Source organism: Eleutherodactylus coqui, chromosome 1 (assembly GCF_035609145.1).
Source record: "Eleutherodactylus coqui strain aEleCoq1 chromosome 1, aEleCoq1.hap1, whole genome shotgun sequence".
NCBI lineage: Eukaryota > Metazoa > Chordata > Amphibia > Anura > Eleutherodactylidae > Eleutherodactylus > Eleutherodactylus coqui.
Window position 1 is genome coordinate 46,405,271 of NC_089837.1, and position 21,596 is coordinate 46,426,866.

The window sequence follows — 21,596 nt, forward strand, 5'->3', positions numbered from 1 at the left end:
GTAGTTATATTCTTGTATATAGGGGGCAGTATTATAGTAGTTATATTCTTGTACATAGGGGCAGTATTATAGTAGTTATATTCTTGTACATAGGAGGCAGTATTATAGTAGTTATATTCTTGTACATAGGGGGCAGTATTATAGTAGTTATATTCTTGTACATAGGGGGCAGTATTATAGTAGTAATATTCTTGTACATAGGAGCAGTATTATAGTAGTTATATTCTTGTACATAGGGGGCAGTATTATAGTAGTTATATTCTTGTACATAGGGGGCAGTATTATAGTAGTAATATTCTTGTACATAGGAGCAGTATTATAGTAGTAATATTCTTGTACATAGGAGCAGTATTATAGTAGTTATATTCTTGTACATAGGGGCAGTATTACAGTAGTAATATTCTTGTACATAGGGGGCAGTATTATAGTAGTAATATTCTTGTACATAGGAGCAGTATTATAGTAGTTATATTCTTGTACATAGGGGCAGTATTATAATAGTTATATTCTTGTACATAGGGAGGAGTATTATAGTAGTTGTTTTCTTGTACATAGGAGCAGTATTATAGTAGTTATATTCTTGTACATAGGGGCAGTATTATAATAGTTATATTCTTGTACATAGGGAGTAGTATTATAGTAGTTATATTCTTGTACATAGGAGGCAGTATTATAGTAGTTATATTCTTGTACATAGGAGCAGTATTATAGTAGTTATATTCTTCTACATAGGGAAGAGTATTATAGTAGTTGTATTCTTGTACATAGGAGGCAGTATTATAGTAGTTATATTCTTGTACATAGGGGGCAGTATTATAGTAGTTATATTCTTGTACATAGGGGGCAGTATTATAGTAATTATATTCTTGTACATAGGGGGCAGTATTATAGTAATTATATTCTTGTACATAGGGGGCAGTATTATAGTAGTTATATTCTTGTACATAGGGGGCAGTATTATAGTAATTATATTCTTGTACATAGGAGCAGTATTATAGTAGTTATATTCTTGTACATAGGGGGCACTATTATAGTAGTTATATTCCTGTACATAGGAGCAGTATTATAGTAGTTATATTCTTCTACATAGAGGGCAGTATTATAGTAGTTATATTCTTGTACATAGGGGGCAGTATGATAGTAGTTATATTCTTGTACATAGGAGCAGTATTATAGTAGTTATATTCTTGTACATAGGGGGCAGTATTATAGTAGTTATATTCTTGTACATAGGAGGCAGTATTATAGTAGTTATATTCTTGTACATAGGAGCACTATTATAGTAGTTATATTCCTGTACATAGGAGCAGTATTATAGTAGTTATATTCTTCTACATAGAGGGCAGTATTGTAGTAGTTATATTCTTCTACATAGGGGGCAGTATTATAGTAGTTATATTCTTGTACATAGGAGCAGTATTATAGTAGTTATATTCTTGTACATAGGAGCAGTATTATAGTAGTTATATTCTTGTACATAGGGGCAGTATTATAGTAGTTATATTCTTGTACATAGGGGCAGTATTATAGTAGTTATATTCTTGTACATAGGAGCAGTATTATAGTAGTTATATTCTTCTACATAGGGGGCGGTATTATAGTAGTTATATTCTTGTACATAAGAGCAGTATTATAGTAGTTATATTCTTGTACATAGGGGGTAGTATTATAATAGTTATATTCTTGTATATAGGAGGCAGTATTATAGTAGTTATATTCTTGTACATAGGGGGCAGTATTATAGTAGTTATATCCTTGTACATAGGAGCAGTATTATAGTAGTTATATTCTTGTACATAGGGACAGTATTATAGTAGTTATATTCTTGTACATAGGAGGCAGTATTATAGTAGTTATATTCTTCTACATAGAGGGCAGTATTATAGTAGTTAAATTCTTGTACATAGGAGGCAGTATTATAGTAGTTATATTCTTCTACATAGAGGGCAGTATTATAGTAGTTAAATTCTTGTACATAGGGGAAGTATTATTTATATATAATATATATATATATAGTATTTATTTATGCTATTGAGATTTGGCACCAGTACTGTATGTTTTTTGGCTATTGATATTTTATAGAATTTCACTCAATGTATAAGACTTTAGCCAAATCCCATTGACTCCAAATAGAGATCATGGTATTTCAGTCCGCCAGTCATAGGACGTGCTACGGTATAGTTTGTAGTTCTGCCATTTACAATGAGTCGCTGATTGGTGCTCTTACTTACTGTATAAATAGACATTAAATAGTTAAGTTGGTTGCTTGCTCACATTTTGCCACTTATCTCCTTGCATGGTGGCTCTCACCTCTCCAGACATTCTGCTTATAACCACAGGGTGATCGTTTGTATGAACTGAACATCAATCAATGTTAAAATATAATGGGATTTTACAGGAACATTAACAGCCGTGATAAATATACGGCCTCGTTACGGGGAGTCGCGGTCACAGGACGCAGCTTCTCTTCTGGCTTGTAGGTACAAAGTCAAACTAAACAATAGGCACCAGGAGGCTTGTCCTAAAGACTGCTCCTCCAAGACTGACCTGGAGGCGAGACGCTCTGTGTTGGAGAATGGCGGTGAGATCAGGGAATGAAGCGCTTACATGATGTGTTTATATGCAGCAGTAGGTCCTTTTACACGTAGACAGTATCTGCACTTTTTGCCCCTCCATGGAAACATCGCCCTCTGTCCTGTGTATCCTGTAGATCGTAAGGTTATTTAAAGGGATTGTGTCATCAGAATACTGCCGATTGTTTAAAGGGGTTTTTCACACAACGCAAGGGGATTGTCCAGTTGTAAATTACTGACGGCCTGTCCTTAGGATAGGCTTCTAATAGTAGATTAGCGGTAGTTCACAACCCGAGGTCCCCAGTAATAGGCTATTTTCTTGGTCAGTGTGCTCATGCACTGAGCTGATTTCTGCAGGAGCCAGACATCTCTGTTTCTGCTGCAGTGGACAGGATTGGTATTACAGGTAAACTACCCATTTATGTAAATGAACACTGTACCTGCAATACCAAGCCTGACCACTGCAGCAGGAACAGAGCTGTCTGCTTCCTGCAGCTAAGTGCACAAGTGCATTAACAGCTGATCAGAGAGAATCCTGGGTGGCAAACTTGCTGATCTACTATTGATAGTGTATTTGAAGGACAGGCCATCAAGGACAGGACATCTGGACAACATCTCTAAATTAGCTTCACAACCACTCTGTCCTTCCTGGTTAGTGCTGACCTGGTCATGTGACTGCTGCAGCCAATTATTCTGCACAGCACAGCTGCAGCAGTCTGGAAGGACAGAGTGCTTGTGTAGCAATTTTGAGTTGTAGAAAACTCCCCTATAACAAGTTTTTATGTTAAACTTATTTTTTAAGAATTTATAAAAATTATCTAGAAATTCTAAAATCCTGCAGTTCTCACACTGACCACTAAGCCTAATAGTTTTACACTTCTTTTTCTGTAGCAGCCGGCATCTCATTATTATCACAAGCAGGATGACAATGAAAGGTTAACACCTATATATAGAAAACACAAAACCCACCTTGCACAATAGGTGATGGCCACAGCTCACCTCCTCCCCCTCACTGTACAGGTCACAGAGCATATCCACAACATTCTCCAACAGAAGTCAGTAGATCCGAACCTGACTATTATGTTGATAGGTCCTGAGTTTTGCTCTAAAGCATCTCTAAATGCTGTTAACTGCAGCTCCGGCAAAATGGACCCCCCTTCACCCCTTCCTTGGAGTGTTCAGACAATAGGAAAAAATATACACTGTTAAAGTCTATGTACAGAGCGCTGCTATATGAGCTGCTGAGACCTGTATGAGAAATGAAGGTAAAAGATGGACTGCAGTGTTGTTATTTGATTGAGGTTCGAGAGTGGGCGCCCAGCAGGGTAAGGGGGGCGCTATAACTAAAGCCACACAAGAAGCACTGTAACTAAGTGGGGCCACAGAGGGGCACTTCAAAATAGGGGGGGATTGCTGAAATGTTGATTGGGGGTAGTGACAGTATGGGGAGATTGTGCAGAGACGAGTTATAGGTGGTCAGGGCAGCCTGGGTCTAGATAGAGAAGAGAAACGGATGTCATCATTCAGAGAAGACATCACCTGTGATCACCGGGAGTAACTGCACTGTAAACACTATCACCGTGTAGGACTGGTATTTAACTAATATATATATACCTGGTAAGTGAGGGGGTGACTAATGGGCACTATTATTGTCAGGGGATACAAAGGGTGTGGCTTAGCATAAAAGAGGCATGGCCTAACAAAGAAATTCACAAAATGTGTCCCTCTTTTCATTATTGGAAGGTATGCATTTATAGACATGATCCCTACGAGGAGCAGCGATCGGTGAGATCAGTGCTTGTCTACAAGAGCTGATCCACACCCTATAGAGCAGTGTTCCCCAACTTCAGTCCTCAGGGACCACCAACAGGTCATGTTTTCAGGATTTCCTCAGTCTTGCACAGGTGATATAATTATTGTCAGTGCCTCAGACATTGCCACAGGTGTTCTTACCATAGGATATCCGAAAACATGACCTGTTGGTGGTCCCTGAGGACTGGAGTTGGGGACCCCTGCTACAGAGGACTAACGATTGTTCATACAATTGTTTGTCTTCGTAGGGTTTAATCAGTGTTGGGGAGGGAAGGGACATTCTTCTGAGGCCTCTTTCACATGGCCGAATGCATTTTTTTGTGCGCTCAGGGGGCTAGACGGGGGCCGAGCTAAGCTTCCGCCCCTTGTTCGCGGCCAGCAATGGGAGGAGGCTGGACGGCGTGGCCCTATTGCAAACAGCCGGAGGGTAGGAGAGAAGAGGGAGAGAGTTTAGCAGTCATGCTGCTAAACTCCCTCCCACCTCCCTTCTCCGGCCCCTGTCATTGGCTCCTATAGGAGCCCATGCAGCGGCCGACATATTCCGGTCCGAACGATAGTTCTAGGTTCTATCTTTTTCAGCCCAGCGTGAAAGCGCCTGGTACTATATTGGCCTGGCCAAGCGCTTTTACCCTGTGGATTTCAGCCATGTGATCTGATGCTTTGGAATCCAATGCACCGGATATAGCTTATATCGGCCAACCGTGAAAATGGCGGTCCAATATACATTCATGTGAAAGAGCCCTTAGGATTGCAGGACATTGGCCGGTCACGCCTGAGCCCGGATGGTTGGCAGGCAGATGCATGTAAAAGGACCCTAAGAAACAACTGGACAGAATGCGGTAGTAATATGAAATATGTGAGTCAGATACAGACTCACTGATGGGTCCCAGCAGGGAATGGGGTGACGGTACGGAGGTCGGTCCATCCTGAAAGGTGTCCTCGTTCTCCCGGATTCCTTATTAATTGGGTGGAAGGTTAGCCAGCACTGATTATTTAATAATGACATTCTCACCGGGCAGATCAGCATATGCTACTTACAGAGCCAAATGTAATTATCTGAAGGATTGAAGTCTTCATTATTTCCACTAATTTATTGAACTCGTAGAATTAATGAACCTTTAGTCTTTTTAAATGTTCTGGATTACCATGGGAACCCTGGGAAAAAAAGACGACGCATTTCACCAAAAAGATGGATGAGGAATAAATGGGTCTTCAATTATGCAAAATATTTGTCAGACGACGTCCCAAGGCTGCTGAGTGGAGTGCGAGGTGATGGATCCGGAGACGTCCGTCACCTCTTGTCATGATGGGACTTTGCAACTGTACTGACTTTTCGGGATTTGAAGGAGAAGTAAAGTTGTTCAGGTTTAAAGCAAACAAGACCCGAGGGGGGGAAGATCCATTCCCTGCAGTTGTTCTTCTCTGTGTTGTCTCTGGTTTGCTGGTTCTAGATCCTGCTTTCTATTGTCCAAGATCATCAACACAATCTTCAGACTACTTAGTAGTGTGTTCCTAGTGTTAGACTACCAATGTACTACATCTGCTCTCTGATTGGCCAGAGCTGCTCATCTGTTGATCACTGAACAATCGGAGAGCAGTGCCCAGTGCATTGGGTAGTTAGAAAAATACTGTGGACTTCTTGGATGGCTTAAAATGGGGCCCAAACTGCATATTGGAGGGGCAACAGACAAGAACTGCAAGTACGAAGCTCTCGCCCCACTCCTGTACCGAAACCAGAGCTTGCTTTAAGGTTTTGTCTCAGATCTCCAACGCCACAAGTACTGTCATCACTGCGACCCCTTGTTTTATGGCCTTTTTATGGCCGTAGTCCCCAACTCCTATCTATATAGATGCACTTAAGTGGCTTTTACTTCACCCCTTCCACATAACTCCTCTCCAGAGTAGGAAACATCACCACTAGTGCTTAAAGGAACGGTGCTAATGAAATAAAACTCGCAATAACGGAGCACATTTTTCAAGAACAAACATGAGCACTTACAGAAGTTACCTCCCCCCCATTTCATGACGATCATGCAGTGTCCCATAGGGAGACCCCGGACACCTGACATACGTGGGGAGCTGGAAGGCTAAAGTGAAGGCTTGTCATGGAAGCACTTAGCAAACTCCTTTCTCTGAGGGATTCATGCAGTCAAAGGCAGAGTATTACTGCAGGCCACCGTAGACACCCCTATGATAGGCAATGCCAACACACAGGATAACAGTGGTTGTAGTTGTCACGGGTGATGCCACCATTATTACGCACCGGAATGACCTTCGGCAGAGAATAAATGCAGACAGAGGCAGTGTTTGAGTAATACGGGTCCCTAGGAATGGTTTGGGCCCGGCAAAAATTTTTACTTGCAGACTTGAACAGATTACACAAGGCACTTCACTTTAAGACTTTACAGGGCAAAACAATGACTTTCAAACATAATAAAGATTATTCTCTTGCAGTACCTCCACCCCGACTCAGAGACACGTGGGTGGGACAGTTAAAGAGTGTACCTCTATGTGGTGATCCTGGCTCTGGACGGCCACATTGGAAAATTAGACAATCAGATAGTACCTCTGCAATGGCCTTGTCCGAAGAATCACTTACAATTGCTCTTTCACTATTTGGGGCTCACTCAACTCACATCCAGAATTCAGAAATCTCTCCTCCTTTTCCATCTTCACCACAAGAAAGCTGAAGGTGCTTTAATGTGGTTCTGTGCTTTAGGATCTCTCAGCAGACAAGGAAGAACTCTTGCTACTCCAGAAGATGGAACTACTTTCCCACTCTCAAGTACTCCTATTTACACCCACACTCACACCACATGACATGACAGACTGATACATTTACATGCAGACTTGGATTTTATTAAAGTTAACCTCTCAAGCGCCGCAGCTGTGCAACACACACACTGAAAATGACAAGACAGATTTTGCACAGTGCATGCACAGAAGACAAACATGTATGACATTTATGGAGGGGACCAAGATGATGTGCTGGGCCACTACAATCGCCCATGGGCACAGTCAATTCTTTCATTTCAATGGGACCGCCAGCCATAGCGAAATTCAAGCACTCGGCTGTCTCCGGTGGTCCATTTAAATAAATGCAGCAGTGGTGCGCATATGTGACTGCCAGTGCCCTCATGTAAGGACATGCCGCAGTCTGTTTCCAGGATCCATGGGGCTCCTGGTGGTCTGAAAGTTATCCCCTATATTGTGGATAGAGGATAACGTACAATCATGGCACTTTCCCTTTAAGGAGGTTTTCCCACAACAAATGTAAAAAAATTAATAGCTGGACAGGGTAGGAAATAAAAAAGGAGACCATACTCCCCTGTCTTCAGCAAACCGGGACTTAGCCGAATGGCACTGGTGGAAGTCAGGTGAATGCTGCACCCAATCAGAGTCTGCAGTGTCACCGTCCGAACTCCTGGCATCAGCGCTCACATCCTGATGCCAGGAGTTCGGGACAGTGATGTTGTATCCATTTGACTTCCACCGGATGTTCATACCAGCAGCCGGAGCTGTCAGAGCTATTCAGCTCTGTCCTGGGGGGCTAAAGACAGGTGATTATGGTCCCTCTCTTTTTTTTTTCTACCATGTCATGCCATTATTTCTTTTTTAGAGGGAAATCCCCTTTAATGAGCTGTACAGGCTAATTAGCTGCAACACAATAGTATTGATTTCACCTATTAACCAATGAGTTGTACTCATGATGTTTTTTAATACACAATTATACCTACTGTAGGTGACCCCCAATATGGCTGCCATTGTTGCCACTCAGTGGTGTTGGTGGCCACATTACTTGACGGGGAGTTGCTCTTCTAAAAAGAGGCCACCCTCTGTGTAACTCCTGACAGCTCCTCCGCACCACTACAACATAATCATTACGTCATCCCGGGCCTGGCCTCCTCGGCTCTGCAGATCAGTAATGATTTTTACGGACTCCTACCATAATCTTATTTGACATTCAAAGTGTTCTAAGATCTGCAAATTATTATATGTTGAGTCGTGTTTTTGATGCTGATCACAATTTTTGGAGACATCAGATTTTCAAACTCTATTAAGGCAAAGGATGCGAAGAACAGCCGGCGCAAATCATCTGCAGATGGCTGAGACGCTGGAAAAACTGATTTCAAGAGCAGAATTTTTAAAGGGCTCGAGATGATCTCATAATTATTTTATGATCCATTTGGTTGGTCATTGCTATTACTTAAGGGGGTTGTCCCGCGCCGAAACGTTTTTTGTTTTTTTTTCAATAGCCCCCCCGTTCGGCACGAGACAAACCCGATGCAGGGGTTAAAAAAAAACTAAACGGATAGTGCTTACCTGAATCCCCACGCTCCGGTGACTTCTTACTTACCTTGCGAAGATGGCCGCCGGGATCTTCACCCTCGGTGGACCGCAGGTCTTCTGTGCGGTCCATTGCCGATTCCAGCCTCCTGATTGGCTGGAATCGGCACGTGACGGGGCGGAGCTACGAGGAGCCGCTCTCCGGCACGAGCAGCCCCATTCAGAAAAGAAGAAGACCGGACTGCGCAAGCGCGTCTAATCTGGCGATTAGGCGCTGAAAATTAGACGGCACCATGGAGACGGGGACGCCAGCAACGGAACAGGTAAGTGAATAACTTCTGTATGGCTCATAATTAATGCACGATGTATATTACAAAGTGCATTAATATGGCCATACAGAAGTGTATAGACCCACTTTGTTTCGCGGGACAACCCCTTTAAGGGGACTTTCCATTATTGACCACCATTTACTTTTTAAATGGCTCATAAGTCGGCGCTGAATTTATCTTTTTAGCGGCCAGAGCTTTATTTCTCTGAAGAAACATAGAATTCTGACTACATACACTCACCACTAGAGGGAGCATAGGAGCTTACTGCATGATGGGTATAGATTAGCATCTATGTTTTAAGCTCCCCCTAGTGGCGGCTCTAGACTGCCAGAATAATAGTATTCTGATCTATGTAAATACAGGAGATTTGGAGTTCTGTATTGTATTATATGCAGAGGAACGGATAAGCACCTCTGTTTAACTCTTTGTATGCTGCAATAAACAATAATCATAGCTTTTAAAGGGAGAAACAGGAGAGTTTGGGCATCCTTTTAATTGCATCACAAGAAATCCCTGTGATTCAATTGGGGCCCATACTTAGTAGCTCAGGGTACATTGAAGGACCCCGGAGCTGTCTGACCATGTTCTCTGCTATTATAGGGGTTGTGTGGGACTTTTAGTATTGATGAGGTTAGGTTAGGTCATCAATAGCTGATCGGCGGGAATTTGGTGCTCAGGATCCCTGCAGATCAGCTGAGTGCCTGGCCTGCTGTCCATGTTGGAAGCAGATAGCGCTGGCCATATTGCAATGTTGATAGTGCTATCTTCTTCCAGCGCTCTCTGCACTGCCAGTGGGCTGGACAGTCAACTGATCTGCACTGATTGCGAACGGCAGACCCATGCCAATCAACCATTGTTGACCTATCCTGAGGTTAAAGGCCCTTTTACATGGGACAACCTTTTGGGTGCAGATGGAGGGCCACATCATTATTACGGTTGCCTATTTATAATGGCTAATTCACACAGGCATATTTGCACTCCATATCATGTGCATTTTTTTACATGTAATTTCCATACAGGGAATCACCAATCGTGAAAGGGTTGGGGTCTCTAATAAAGTGGCATCTCAGTATAGATGTTACTAATGTAAATTTTCATGACTCCCCTTGTTTCTGGTATATTATATCATTCTTTATCTCCTGTTGCAGTTGCAGGTAAAGGACAAGTAAGAGTAAATCTCACAGCAGAAGAGATGAGTGTCCAGCCAACCCCCAGTGAGTATTAAATAAATATCTGACTACCTGCTGCCCCCACTAGAGGGAGCTGGAGGGCTTACTGCATACAGTTTTACATTTGAGTTCAATGTACACGCAGTATACAATAAGCTCCCCCTAGTGGTGGCTGCAGGCAGGGAGTATTTCATCATTTACCTCTCTCAGGTTTTTGAGTTTTGTATCAATCACTATAAAGATATAGTTAATCACATTTATTATTCCTTGTCCTGCAGCACCAACTCCTGGGCCGCACCCTGTTCTCAGGTGGTCTTCTCCAGAGTCTTGGGCAGGAGTTGGCGAGGGCTGGGGAGGATACGGTTCGACTATACCACAGGCAGGAGATGATGTTATCATCCTACCCAGTAAGTACACAGCAACTGTATTTGCGCCGATGTCTGGTGACCCGCCGCTGCCGTCTCTGTGTTATGACTAGCAGTCTCCTGACTGTGGGCATCCACTCTTCATCTACAAGCCACCCAGTCTCGGTTGTGGTCCATCTGTAATACGTTATCTCTCACATATGTACGACACTTGGAAATGAGCAATACATTTGGGGGATGTGAATCATAACTAGAGAGTAGTTGGCAAATAACTGCAAATTCCTCCCGGCTCTGGAGGAATTAACGTTAAAAAGCGAAAAAGTTGTATCTGATCACGTTTTTTTGATGATCACAGAAAATGGGCAATATCATGGTTTCCGAGGGCAGAGATCAGAGTGTGACAGCGACTCCGTCTGTGGGATCCGGATCCCGGAAGCAAAAGTAAAACTCCACATGGGAGCAACTTGTTCCTAAACTACTGGAAGTGTTAAGATTTTGTCAGTCCTGCACTTGGTGACTTCTTTCTGGCTTCCCTGATTTGGTGCATCCAGCCTATGAATTTAGGTATGGACCAAACCATTTCAGAGATTCCCTTTAGAAAAGCCTCATTTAATTCTGCATGATAGAATAGACTTTAGAGGGGTTGTGTGAAGATTGCAAGTCATCCACCAACTAGAGGATAGGAAGAGCTTGCTGATTGGTGGGGGTCTCACCGCTGAGATCCCTGCCAGTCCTGATAATGAGGGTCCCATGTCTCCCATCCTCCTCATTACGGGATTACTGCACCCCCTGCAGTGAGGAGGAGACTGAATGAGTCGCTGACGTTCACTGACACTCTATTCACTTTCAATGGGACTGCGGAGATAGCCGAGCGGCACCCACTCCGGTATTTCTGTCAGCCCCATTGGAATGAATGGAGTGATGACTGCGCATGCTTGGCCACAGCTCCATTCACAGTGGCATGACCCCAGCAGGGACAGGCGGAGCGGGACAGAGAAGTCCCATTCTCGAGATCGGTGAGCGTCTCAGCAATGAGACCCCCACCAATCAGCAAGTTATCCCATATCAGATGTAGTAATACCAATTTTTAGGATTTTTTTATTTTTCTGATGTGATTGTTCGAAAACTTTAAAGATTTTTTTTTACTTTTGTGATAATTAAAAAAAACTTTATTTTACCTATTTTTTACTTTTATTATTAGTCCCAATAGGCGACTTGAACTTGCGATTGTTTATTTTGATACTGTCAGAGTTATCACCTGTCTCAGCGTGTGTCGGCTTTCAAAGACAGCTGATACCTGCTGTGTATGAACGGGTTCTGCTCCTGAACCTGCTCCATACACATGTTGTGGATGGCTATAGATGTCCTAATTGTGCATTGTATGTACCGCTAGGATGTATATAGCTGTATGTTTGTCCTGTTGTAAACTATAACTAGTCTATCCTCATGACAATCAGTAGTCGACCACAGGGTGTCTTTTAATCAGGACCCGTGAATAACAGCGGTTCATCAGGTTGGTGTACTCGTGCATTGAGCGGATGTTGTCAGGAAGCAGACAGCTCCGTTTTCACTGCACTGGCCAAGCTTAGTATTGCAGGCCAAGTTCCTATTGAAATGAATGGGAACTTAGCCTGTAATACCAAACCTGGCCACTGCAGGGAGAACAGAGCTATCTGAAATTAGCTCAGTGCACACAGCTGTATGGCTGGGGTCCTGGGCCACTGACCCCTGCCGATCTACTGTTGATGACCTGTCCTAAGGCCACTCTCACATGTCTATTTTTTACCACAATATAAGGGCGAGCACCCACTGGCGATTGCGTTTTCGCTGCGTTTCCCGTGATTTTTCCGCGCGTTTTTCTCGGCGTTTTCGCGGCTTTTCCGTTAATTTCCATTGACATTCATGGGTGCATTAGGAGAAAAATAAGGACACATATGCAACTGACAGTTCCTATGTTAAAAACGCAAAAGCAACGCAAAAAAAACGCCAGTGGACAGGAACACATGTTATCTCTATGCCTGTGCAGGAAAAACGCAAAACGCAAAACGCAGGTAAAAAAACGCCAGTGGGTGCTCGCCCTAACAGTCTCATTGATTTCATTGGGGCCTCACAGGCATGTGGTATTGTACAACGCTTTCCAGTGTCGCAATTCTTGAGTGCCGTCTGCTCTATTTTTCCGTGTTTAGCGCATCTCAACGCCCATCACAGTGATGGGGTGCGTTAAAACACGCTGTCGGCAAAGCGCTGCAATTAGAGATGAGCGAGTATACTCGCTAAAGGCAATTGCTTGAGCGAGCATTGCCCTTAGCGAGTACCTGCCCGCTCGAGACAAAAGGTTCGGGTGCCAGCGGCGGGCAGGGAGCTGCGGTGGAGAGCGGGGAGGAACGGAGTTGAGATCTCTCCCCAGCTCTCCCCCCCGCTCCCTCCTGCTGACTGCCGCTACTCACCGCTCCCCCGCGCCGGCACCCGAACCTTTTCGCCTCGAGCGGGCAGGTACTCGCTAAAGGCAATGCTCGCTCGAGCAATTGCCTTTAGTGAGTATACTCGCTCATCTCTAGCTGCAATCAAAATCGTGGCGTTTTGCTGGCAGTTTGTGTGAGAGTGGCCTAAGGATGGGGCATAAATAGTTTATAACTGGACAACCCCTTTAATCCCTCCCCCTGCATTTATAGCTGCTCAACTAAGCTTGTTGACTGTTTCCAGTAACCATCAGAAATGTGCCTGTGGACATAAGAAGCAGATAATCGTAGTGGGGGTCGCCCACGTGGGCCCTATTAGCCAAAGCTTAGAGCTGGAAAATGGCTCCCAACCTGGAGGAATTGGCGCCAACATGTATGGTGCAGATACCCACTGATATCCTGAAGAGATGATGTGTGACCTCTCATAGCAGCCGGGTCTGCGGCAATCAGCTGATCACTGTGGGTTTGGTAAAGGGGCGGTCCAGTGGGGACAAAATGTTCCTTATTGCCATTTGTTTCCATTTTTTTATCCCCACTTTCAAAAAATCTGAATATCTTTCTTTTTCCAGCAACATGGCCGTACGAGGGCTTGTGTTTGGCTGGATGAGTCGTAGTTTTCAGTTGCAAACATTTACTGGAGCAGACAATGTATTGGAAAACTTTAGAAAATGTCTGAGTGGGGTGGAATAAGAGAAAAAAAACATATTTTTGCCATTGGTGGGCAGTGCTACCACGATCACATGATCAAATGGATGGGATCAGAGTTATCCCTGATTTTGGCCATTATGGCCAGGTCTCCACTGCATAACCCACATCCAATATCCACCGCGCCCGTACAGCGGAGCTGCCATTTCTTTCTCTTCCATTTTTGGTTCTCCATCCTCATAACTCTTATTTTTCCATCAATGGGAGGGCTCGTTTTTTGCGGGACGTGTCGTATTTTTCAATGGCACTATTTAACGTACCGTATGAAGTACTGAAAAACTTTTTAAAATTTCTAAGTGGAGTGAAATGGAAAAAAAAGAGGCAATTCTGCCATCCATGGGGGAGGGGGAGGGGCTTGTTTTTATAGCGTACACACTACAGCAAAAATGACCTGATATCTTTATTCTACGGGTCAGTACGATTACTTCGATGCCACACTTGTATAGTTTTTGGCTGCACTGCCTCTTCTGGCAGCCATACCCTTTTAGCTTTCCATCGACATAGTAGTGCGGGGCTCGTTTCCTGCGGGACGTCCTGTAGTTTCTATTGGTACTATTTTGGAGTATTCACGACTTTCTGATCGCTTTCTGGTAGATTTCTCTTACCAGGTGACCAAAAAAGCGCAATTCTGGCATTCTGTAGTTTTAGTTTTGACAGCGCTCACTCCACGGAATATATAATGTGTGACTTTTACGGATAACAAATATGCTTTCTTTTTTCATTTTATTACTACTAATATGGGAAACTTTTGCTTCCTTTTATATTTTCCAATAATTAATAAAACTTTTTTTTTACCTAGTTTTACTTTTTTTCCCCTCCCCATACGGGACTTGAACTTGTGATTGTTTGATCGCTTGTACAATATAATGTAATACCGCAGTGTTACATTATGGTGCATTATGGCAAGCAGTCCATGAAGGCGTGCCAATAAATGCCTTGATAGGCAATCACTGATGGCAGCACTGGGCTCTGACAGGTGCCGTGGGGGTGTGTCATCATGACAGATCCGGTAGAGGCGGGCTCACATCTGTGCTGGAGCCTTCCTTCAAACCTCGGGGACAGATCCTGCATTAAATCCCAGATGAAGTACTGCAGCATCCTGCGCTCCTTCAGCCAGCTACAGCTGCTGTGGGAAATGTACCGGCGGCCATCTTGGCTGTCACCCAGCTTTCCCAAAACATAAAGGTTTTTTTTAATTATTTCTTTTTAGGGTTTATTTTGACTGTAGGGATGTCTCGCACATCCAATAACTGTAGGGATGTCTCGCACATCCAATAACTGTAGGGATGTCTCGCACATCCAATAACAGTAGGGATGTCTCGCACATCCAATAACTGTAGGGATGTCTCGCACATCCAATAACTGTAGGGAGGTCTCGCACATCCAATAACTGTAGGGAGGTCTCACACATCCAATAACTGTAGGGAGTTCTCGCACATCCAATAACTGTAGGGAGGTCTCGCACATCCAATAACTGTACGGAGGTCTCGCACATCCAATAACTGTAGGGAGGTCTCGCACATCCAATAACTGTAGGGAGGTCTCGCACACCCAATAACTGTAGAGATGTCTCACACACATCCAATAACTCTAGGGATGTCACGCATCCAATAACTCTAGGGATGTCTCACACATCCAATAACTGCAGGGATGTCTCACACATCCAATAACTCTAGGGATGTCTCACACACATCCAATAACTGTAGGGATGTCTCACACCCATCCAATAACTGTAGGGATGTCTAACACCCATCCAATAACTGTAGGGATGTCTCACACCCATCCAATAACTGTAGGGATGTCTCGCACATCCCATAACTGTAGGGATGTCTCACGCACATCCAATAGCTGTAGGGATGTCTCACACCCATCCAATAACTGTAGGGATGTCTCACACCCATCCAATAACTGTAGGGATGTCTCACACCCATCCAATAACTGTAGCGATGTCTCACACCCATCCAATAAGTGTAGGGATGTCTCGCACATCCCATAACTGTAGGGATGTCTCACGCATATCCAATAGCTGTAGGGATGTCTCACGCACATCCAATAGCTGTAGGGATGTCTCACACCCATCCAATAACTATAGGGATGTCTCACACCCATCCAATAACTGTAGGGATGTCTCGCACATCCAATAACTGTAGGGATGTCTTGCACATCCAATAACTGTAGGGATGTCTCGCACATCCAATAACTGCAGGGAGGTCTCGCACATCCAATTACTGTAGGGAGGTCTCACACATCCAATAACTGTAGGGAGGTCTCGCACATCCAATAACTGTACGGAGGTCTCGCACATCCAATAACTGTAGGGAGGTCTCGCACATCCAATAACTGTAGGGACGTCTCACACACCCAATAACTGTAGAGATGTCTCACACACATCCAATAACTCTAGGGATGTCACACATCCAATAACTCTAGGGATGTCTCACACATCCAATAACTGTAGGGATGTCTCACACATCCAATAACTGTAGGGATGTCTCACACACATCCAATAACTGTAGGGATGTCTCACACCCATCCAATAACTGTAGGGATGTCTAACACCCATCCAATAACTGTAGGGAGGTCTCACACCCATCCAATAACTGTAGGGATGTCTCACACCCATCCAATAACTGTAGGGATGTCTCGCACATCCCATAACTGTAGGGATGTCTCACGTACATCCAATAGCTGTAGGGATGTCTCACACCCATCCAATAACTGTAGGGATGTCTCACACCCATCCAATAACTGTAGGGATGTCTCACACCCATCCAATAACTGTAGCGATGTCTCACACCCATCCAATAACTGTAGGGATGTCTCGCACATCCCATAACTGTAGGGATGTCTCATGCATATCCAATAGCTGTAGGGATGTCTCACGCACATCCAATAGCTGTAGGGATGTCTCACACCCATCCAATAACTGTAGGGATGTCTCACACCCATCCAATAACTGTAGGGATGTCTCACACCCATCCAATAACTGTAGGGATGTCTCACACCCATCCAATAACTGTAGGGATGTCTCACACCCATCCAATAACTGTAGGGATGTCTCACACCCATCCAATAACTGTAGGGATGTCTCACACCCATCCAATAACTGTAGGGATGTCTCACGCACATCCAATAGCTGTAGGGATGTCTCGCACATCCAATAACTGCAGGGATGTCTCACACATCCAATAATTGTAGGAATGTCTCACACATCCAATAACTGTAGGGATGCCTCACACACATCCAGTAACTGTAGGGATGTCTCGCACATCCAATAACTGTAGTGATGTCTCGCACATCCAATAATTGTAGGAATGTCTCACACATCCAATAACTGTAGGGATGCCTCACACACATCCAGTAACTGTAGGGATGTCTCACGCACATCCAATAACTGTAGGGATGTCTCACACACATCCAATAACTGTAGGGATGTCTCACACAACTGGTAACTTCAGAGATGTCTCATCCAATTGTAAATTTGAGCGATGTCTCACACATCCAATACCTTTATGAATGTCTCACAGAATTGTAAACTTGATGGATGTCTCTCACAACCACTGACTGCAGGTATCACACATTTGTGTCACTTTTTATACTTTTACCCATTTTTTTCATTTTTGACCCGACCGACAGATCCTGAACATCCGAGCGGAAATCTTGCGTCTTGTTCCGTGCGCCGATAATGAGAAATCCTATTAGTGATCCCCGAACGCCGCGCCGCTCCCAGCTCCTCGCTATGACACGTTTCTGACACCAGACGTATCGGCTGCAATGAAAATCTGTTCTAATTCCGAGGAAGGAATGTTGTTGTGAAGGGTACAGATATGATATCACGCCGCCTCGGGCGCCGCTGCTGCTTCCATTTTTTTTTGTGTGTTGGAATTCACTCTGTTATTCATTTTGCGTTTTTCTTTGAACTTTCTGTGTTTGAAGAGATGAATGCCAAAGTGCCGCATCTTACATAATGGCTCCTCTGTTAGACCTGATTTCCATTCAATGGCATGCTATGATGTTTTCTATAGCGACGGGGCTGATCAAAGGCAGCCCGTGTCAGTGTCGCAGTCATTAGCCACTTCTCAAACCCGGCCACTTAGCATTCGTCATGTACCTGCGGATTACCATACTACCAATGCGTTGCCGCGGACGACTCACCACAATCATTTAGACAGCTTTTTTCACTAGGTTGTTGTGATTTTTTTTTTTACATTTTTTGCTTTTTTTTTAAAATGAATTCTGTAAACAAATCGGAGTCTTGTTCCGCGTCTAGTATGACAGGGCGCGTCTCGAAGAACGGGGATGTTGAGGCTGCCTTCACACAGGCAATAAACGCTGCGGAATCTCCGCTGACGGAACTTCCTCAGAGATTCCGCAGCGTTAACAGTAGAATCCATTATGGGGAAAATGGCAGAAATCTCCTTTATAAGGTGCGGTAGTTTTCCGCAAGTGACCAACGCGTTTTTGAAAAATCTAAATCCGCAGCATGTCTGTTCACGGTGCGGAATTGAAGCCTTTAACCCTTTCCAATCCACTGTCTGACCTCTGAAGACATTATGATTTAAGGCTGTACAGCTCCGATGTTGGATGACATTCGTCGGGGTTCTCTTACTGTATATTGCCAGCCTCTCTGCTGTCGGAGCCTATCTAACACAGTACTGGCTTTAGCCAGCAGATAGCGCCATTGTATAACAGCAGTAAAAGAGTAAGCCCCCTAGGAAAACAGGATACAAATTGGATTGGAAAGGGTTAAGGGTTAAATTTCGAAGCTGATTTAAGACGCAACCAAATCGGCATCATTTAGGGGCGCATTTGGCTACTGTGGATTTCTGGTGGAATTTCTGTGTGTATTCCGTTCCGAAATGCCTGCTGCAATTTAGCGAAGTGTGAATTAGGGCGAATTCACATTGGCGATTTTCACGGCCATATTTGCAAGTGACGACATACGGACGGCACACGTCGCGTTGCGGTTGATGTTTTTTTTACACGGACTGAAACAAATCGCAGCAAGTCCTAATCTAGTCTGACATCTTGGAACACAGTTACCCGTTCAAGTCAGGGGTTGCGCAAAAAAAAAATCATTCTAAGCAATGATAGAAAAAGAGTTGGACCTCCTTCCATTTTTTTTACTGCGTAAAAGAAGAACGGATGACATATAGATGTAAAATACGGACACACGCAACGAGGAAATACACAGGGGTTAAAACCGGTGTGTTCATGGACCAAAGGCTGACATTCTCATGCCAATAAGGCCAGATTGACACATATTTACGCGCAGAGAATAGACCCCTTTACATTTAATGGGTTTGTTTTGCACGCATATTTCAGTCGCGAAAAAAAACTAAAATGCAGCATGCTCTACTTTTTTGCGCACCTCCGCACCAAAGGTCCCCATAGAAGTCAATTGGGGGTGTGAGAATGCGTGAGCAATATGCAGAGAGATGCGTGATACGCTGCCTGATTCCTCCGGAAGAAGAACACATCTGCAACTCATTAGACACATTAGTCAATCGGTGCGGCTTTGTTTGCCGTGCGCAAATGAACGTTCCCTGCGGGTGCAAAAAGTACAGTAAAATACGCCGATGTGTGCACAAAAAACCATTGCTCGTTCCGCAAATATATAGCACTCAGGCGTGCGCAAATAGGCATACGCTCGTGTGAAGACGGCCTACGCCCTTATGCAGACAGGTGTAATTCTTGTCCAGCTGACGGCACACGAACCCGTCTCGGTCAATAGGACTGTTCACACATGCATGGACAGGTGGCTTACGAAAAAACGAAATTGCAGCACATTTCACACTGGTGCAATTTCTCAAGTGATAGTCACCCATTCAAACCAGTGGGTGCGCAAAATAACCCAAAACGCACATTTTTAAAATCATTGCTAAAATGATACTAGAAAAAAATTGGACCCCCTTTTTGTTCCGATTTTTGATTTGCAAACAATGGACTGATTTGTGATCTGTGTGCGTTGCAGACGTCTGATACTTCCGTGTATCGTCCGAGTGACATATGTTTAATTCCTGACGCACGTCACTAGTCTAGCCAAGTCAGAAATCTACTGCACACTGATGAGGGAAAAACACCCCCTGAAACAGCTGTCTGTGTATGGAATCTCGTTTGGCTTTCAATTCCCAGTCATTGTTACAAGGCTTACAACATGGACTTGCAGGAATGCTGCCTTCCAGTAGGTGGCTTTGCAGAGGTATTGTTCCATCTCCCTTATTTGCATATTTCTCTAGCATTACATAGCAACATTCCCTGAAAAACGAAGCGCACCCGGATGTAAATCTCACCCTGCACCGCCATACCCAAAGGGAGGCTCCGCACACTGTGGCAGATTTACTAAGGAAAATGCGCCACTTTTCTGGCACAAATTGCGCAAGAAAACTGTCTTATGTTTTGTAGCAAATTTAAGACGTTATATATATATATATATATATATATATATATATATATATATTTTTTTTTTTTTTAACAAGTCTAAAAGACCCATGGGGCAGTGGGCATGGTGTTGGGAGGGAAGGGGCGTGGCCTAAATGCAAGCATGAATGAATGAAAGGTGAGAGATGCCTGTGATTGGCTGAGGTGCTCAGCCAATCAGAAGCAGCTCTTTCAGCAGGCGGGGATAAAATCCCTCCTTGCTCATAGAACTGCATTGCAGAGCTGGGGACAGCGCAGAGAGGACGCAGTTTAAGGAAGAGGAGTGTGTATTTTTTTTTTATTTTCAACACCACTTTTCCATGTTTCTTAGGGAAGGGCTTATATTTAAAGCCCTTCCCTGGAAAACAATTACAGGATGCCTGCAGACCATTGTCTTCAATGGAGCCGCCAGCAGCTGCGGCTCCATTGAAGACAATGCGTGCATTGCCTATGGTTCACACATGTCCTATCTTTACTGGTGCACGCCTGTAAAGCACGGACATGCGCACACACCATAGGGAATGCAGTGGTTCGAATAGAAGTGTGTTTTTATGTATGCATGCACAAAAACACGCTCGTGTGAAGCCACCCTAAGGCTGCTTTTACAAAGTCGACTGACTAATAGCTCAAAAGAGCAAATGATGGAGATTGTTGTGCCATGTGAACACCTGACAGGGCAAGTGAGTGAGGCCGACTGCATGGTTAGCCTGAATGGAGGGGGGGCAGGGAGACATCTCGAGCATGCTCCGCCTCCATTCCGTCAGCGATTATCGCTCCTGTGTGAAAACAGTGGTAATAATTTTTGGGGGATGTTTTTGCTTATGCTTTTCTACAGGAAATAAAAAATATCAGGAAAGAGATTTACAAATAAAATAAAACACCCCAAAACGCCTATAAAAACCGATAAACTAATAATAAGTCCTATTTTCCAGCCTTGGACTTCTGCCATGGATTTGCATTCGAAAATGTCGCAGATTGACACACAGATTTCCCTACGTGGATTCTGCGTAAGGAATGGACATGCCAGTAGTTTTTTCCAAGCCACCAAATGTTCATACGGCACAGATTGAACTCAATGTGACCAATGTGAATATAGCCTGAAATAGTTTTTGTGCTATTTTTCTAATGCTGGACAACTCCTTTAAGTAAAAAACTACACCTAGTATCATCGTAGGGGAAACTTGAGGTGCTTCCAAAACATATTATTTGGTGATGGAACAAGGACTAAAAAGACCAAGAAGGCACAACTTTTTCTTAAATGGAATTTTGAAGTTAAGGGGTTTTCCAGGGAGAATACTATTGATCGGCTGGGGTCCGTCGCTCAGGACGCCAACCGATCAGCCAAGTGGGCGCATGCTGTCAGCACGGCAAATACACTTGGGTTGGAGCTGAAGCAGCAGAAATCTCCATGCCGACCTCCGTATAGTGGGCGGAGCTTGTAACTGCAGGCACGGCTCTCATTGAAATCAATGCAAGC

General features: G+C 44.1%; 1 protein-coding gene across 1 annotated transcript in view; it reads left to right on the top strand.

Annotated features, from left to right (window-relative positions):
• Positions 1 to 21,596, top strand: part of PKHD1 (PKHD1 ciliary IPT domain containing fibrocystin/polyductin) — a 483,679-nt gene that overhangs the window by 316,514 nt on the left and 145,569 nt on the right. Inside the window, exons 49-50 of the mRNA XM_066594190.1 lie at positions 10,150 to 10,215; positions 10,449 to 10,577. Coding sequence (XP_066450287.1) covers positions 10,150 to 10,215; positions 10,449 to 10,577 — 195 coding nt within the window. The remainder of the gene's footprint in view (positions 1 to 10,149; positions 10,216 to 10,448; positions 10,578 to 21,596) is intronic.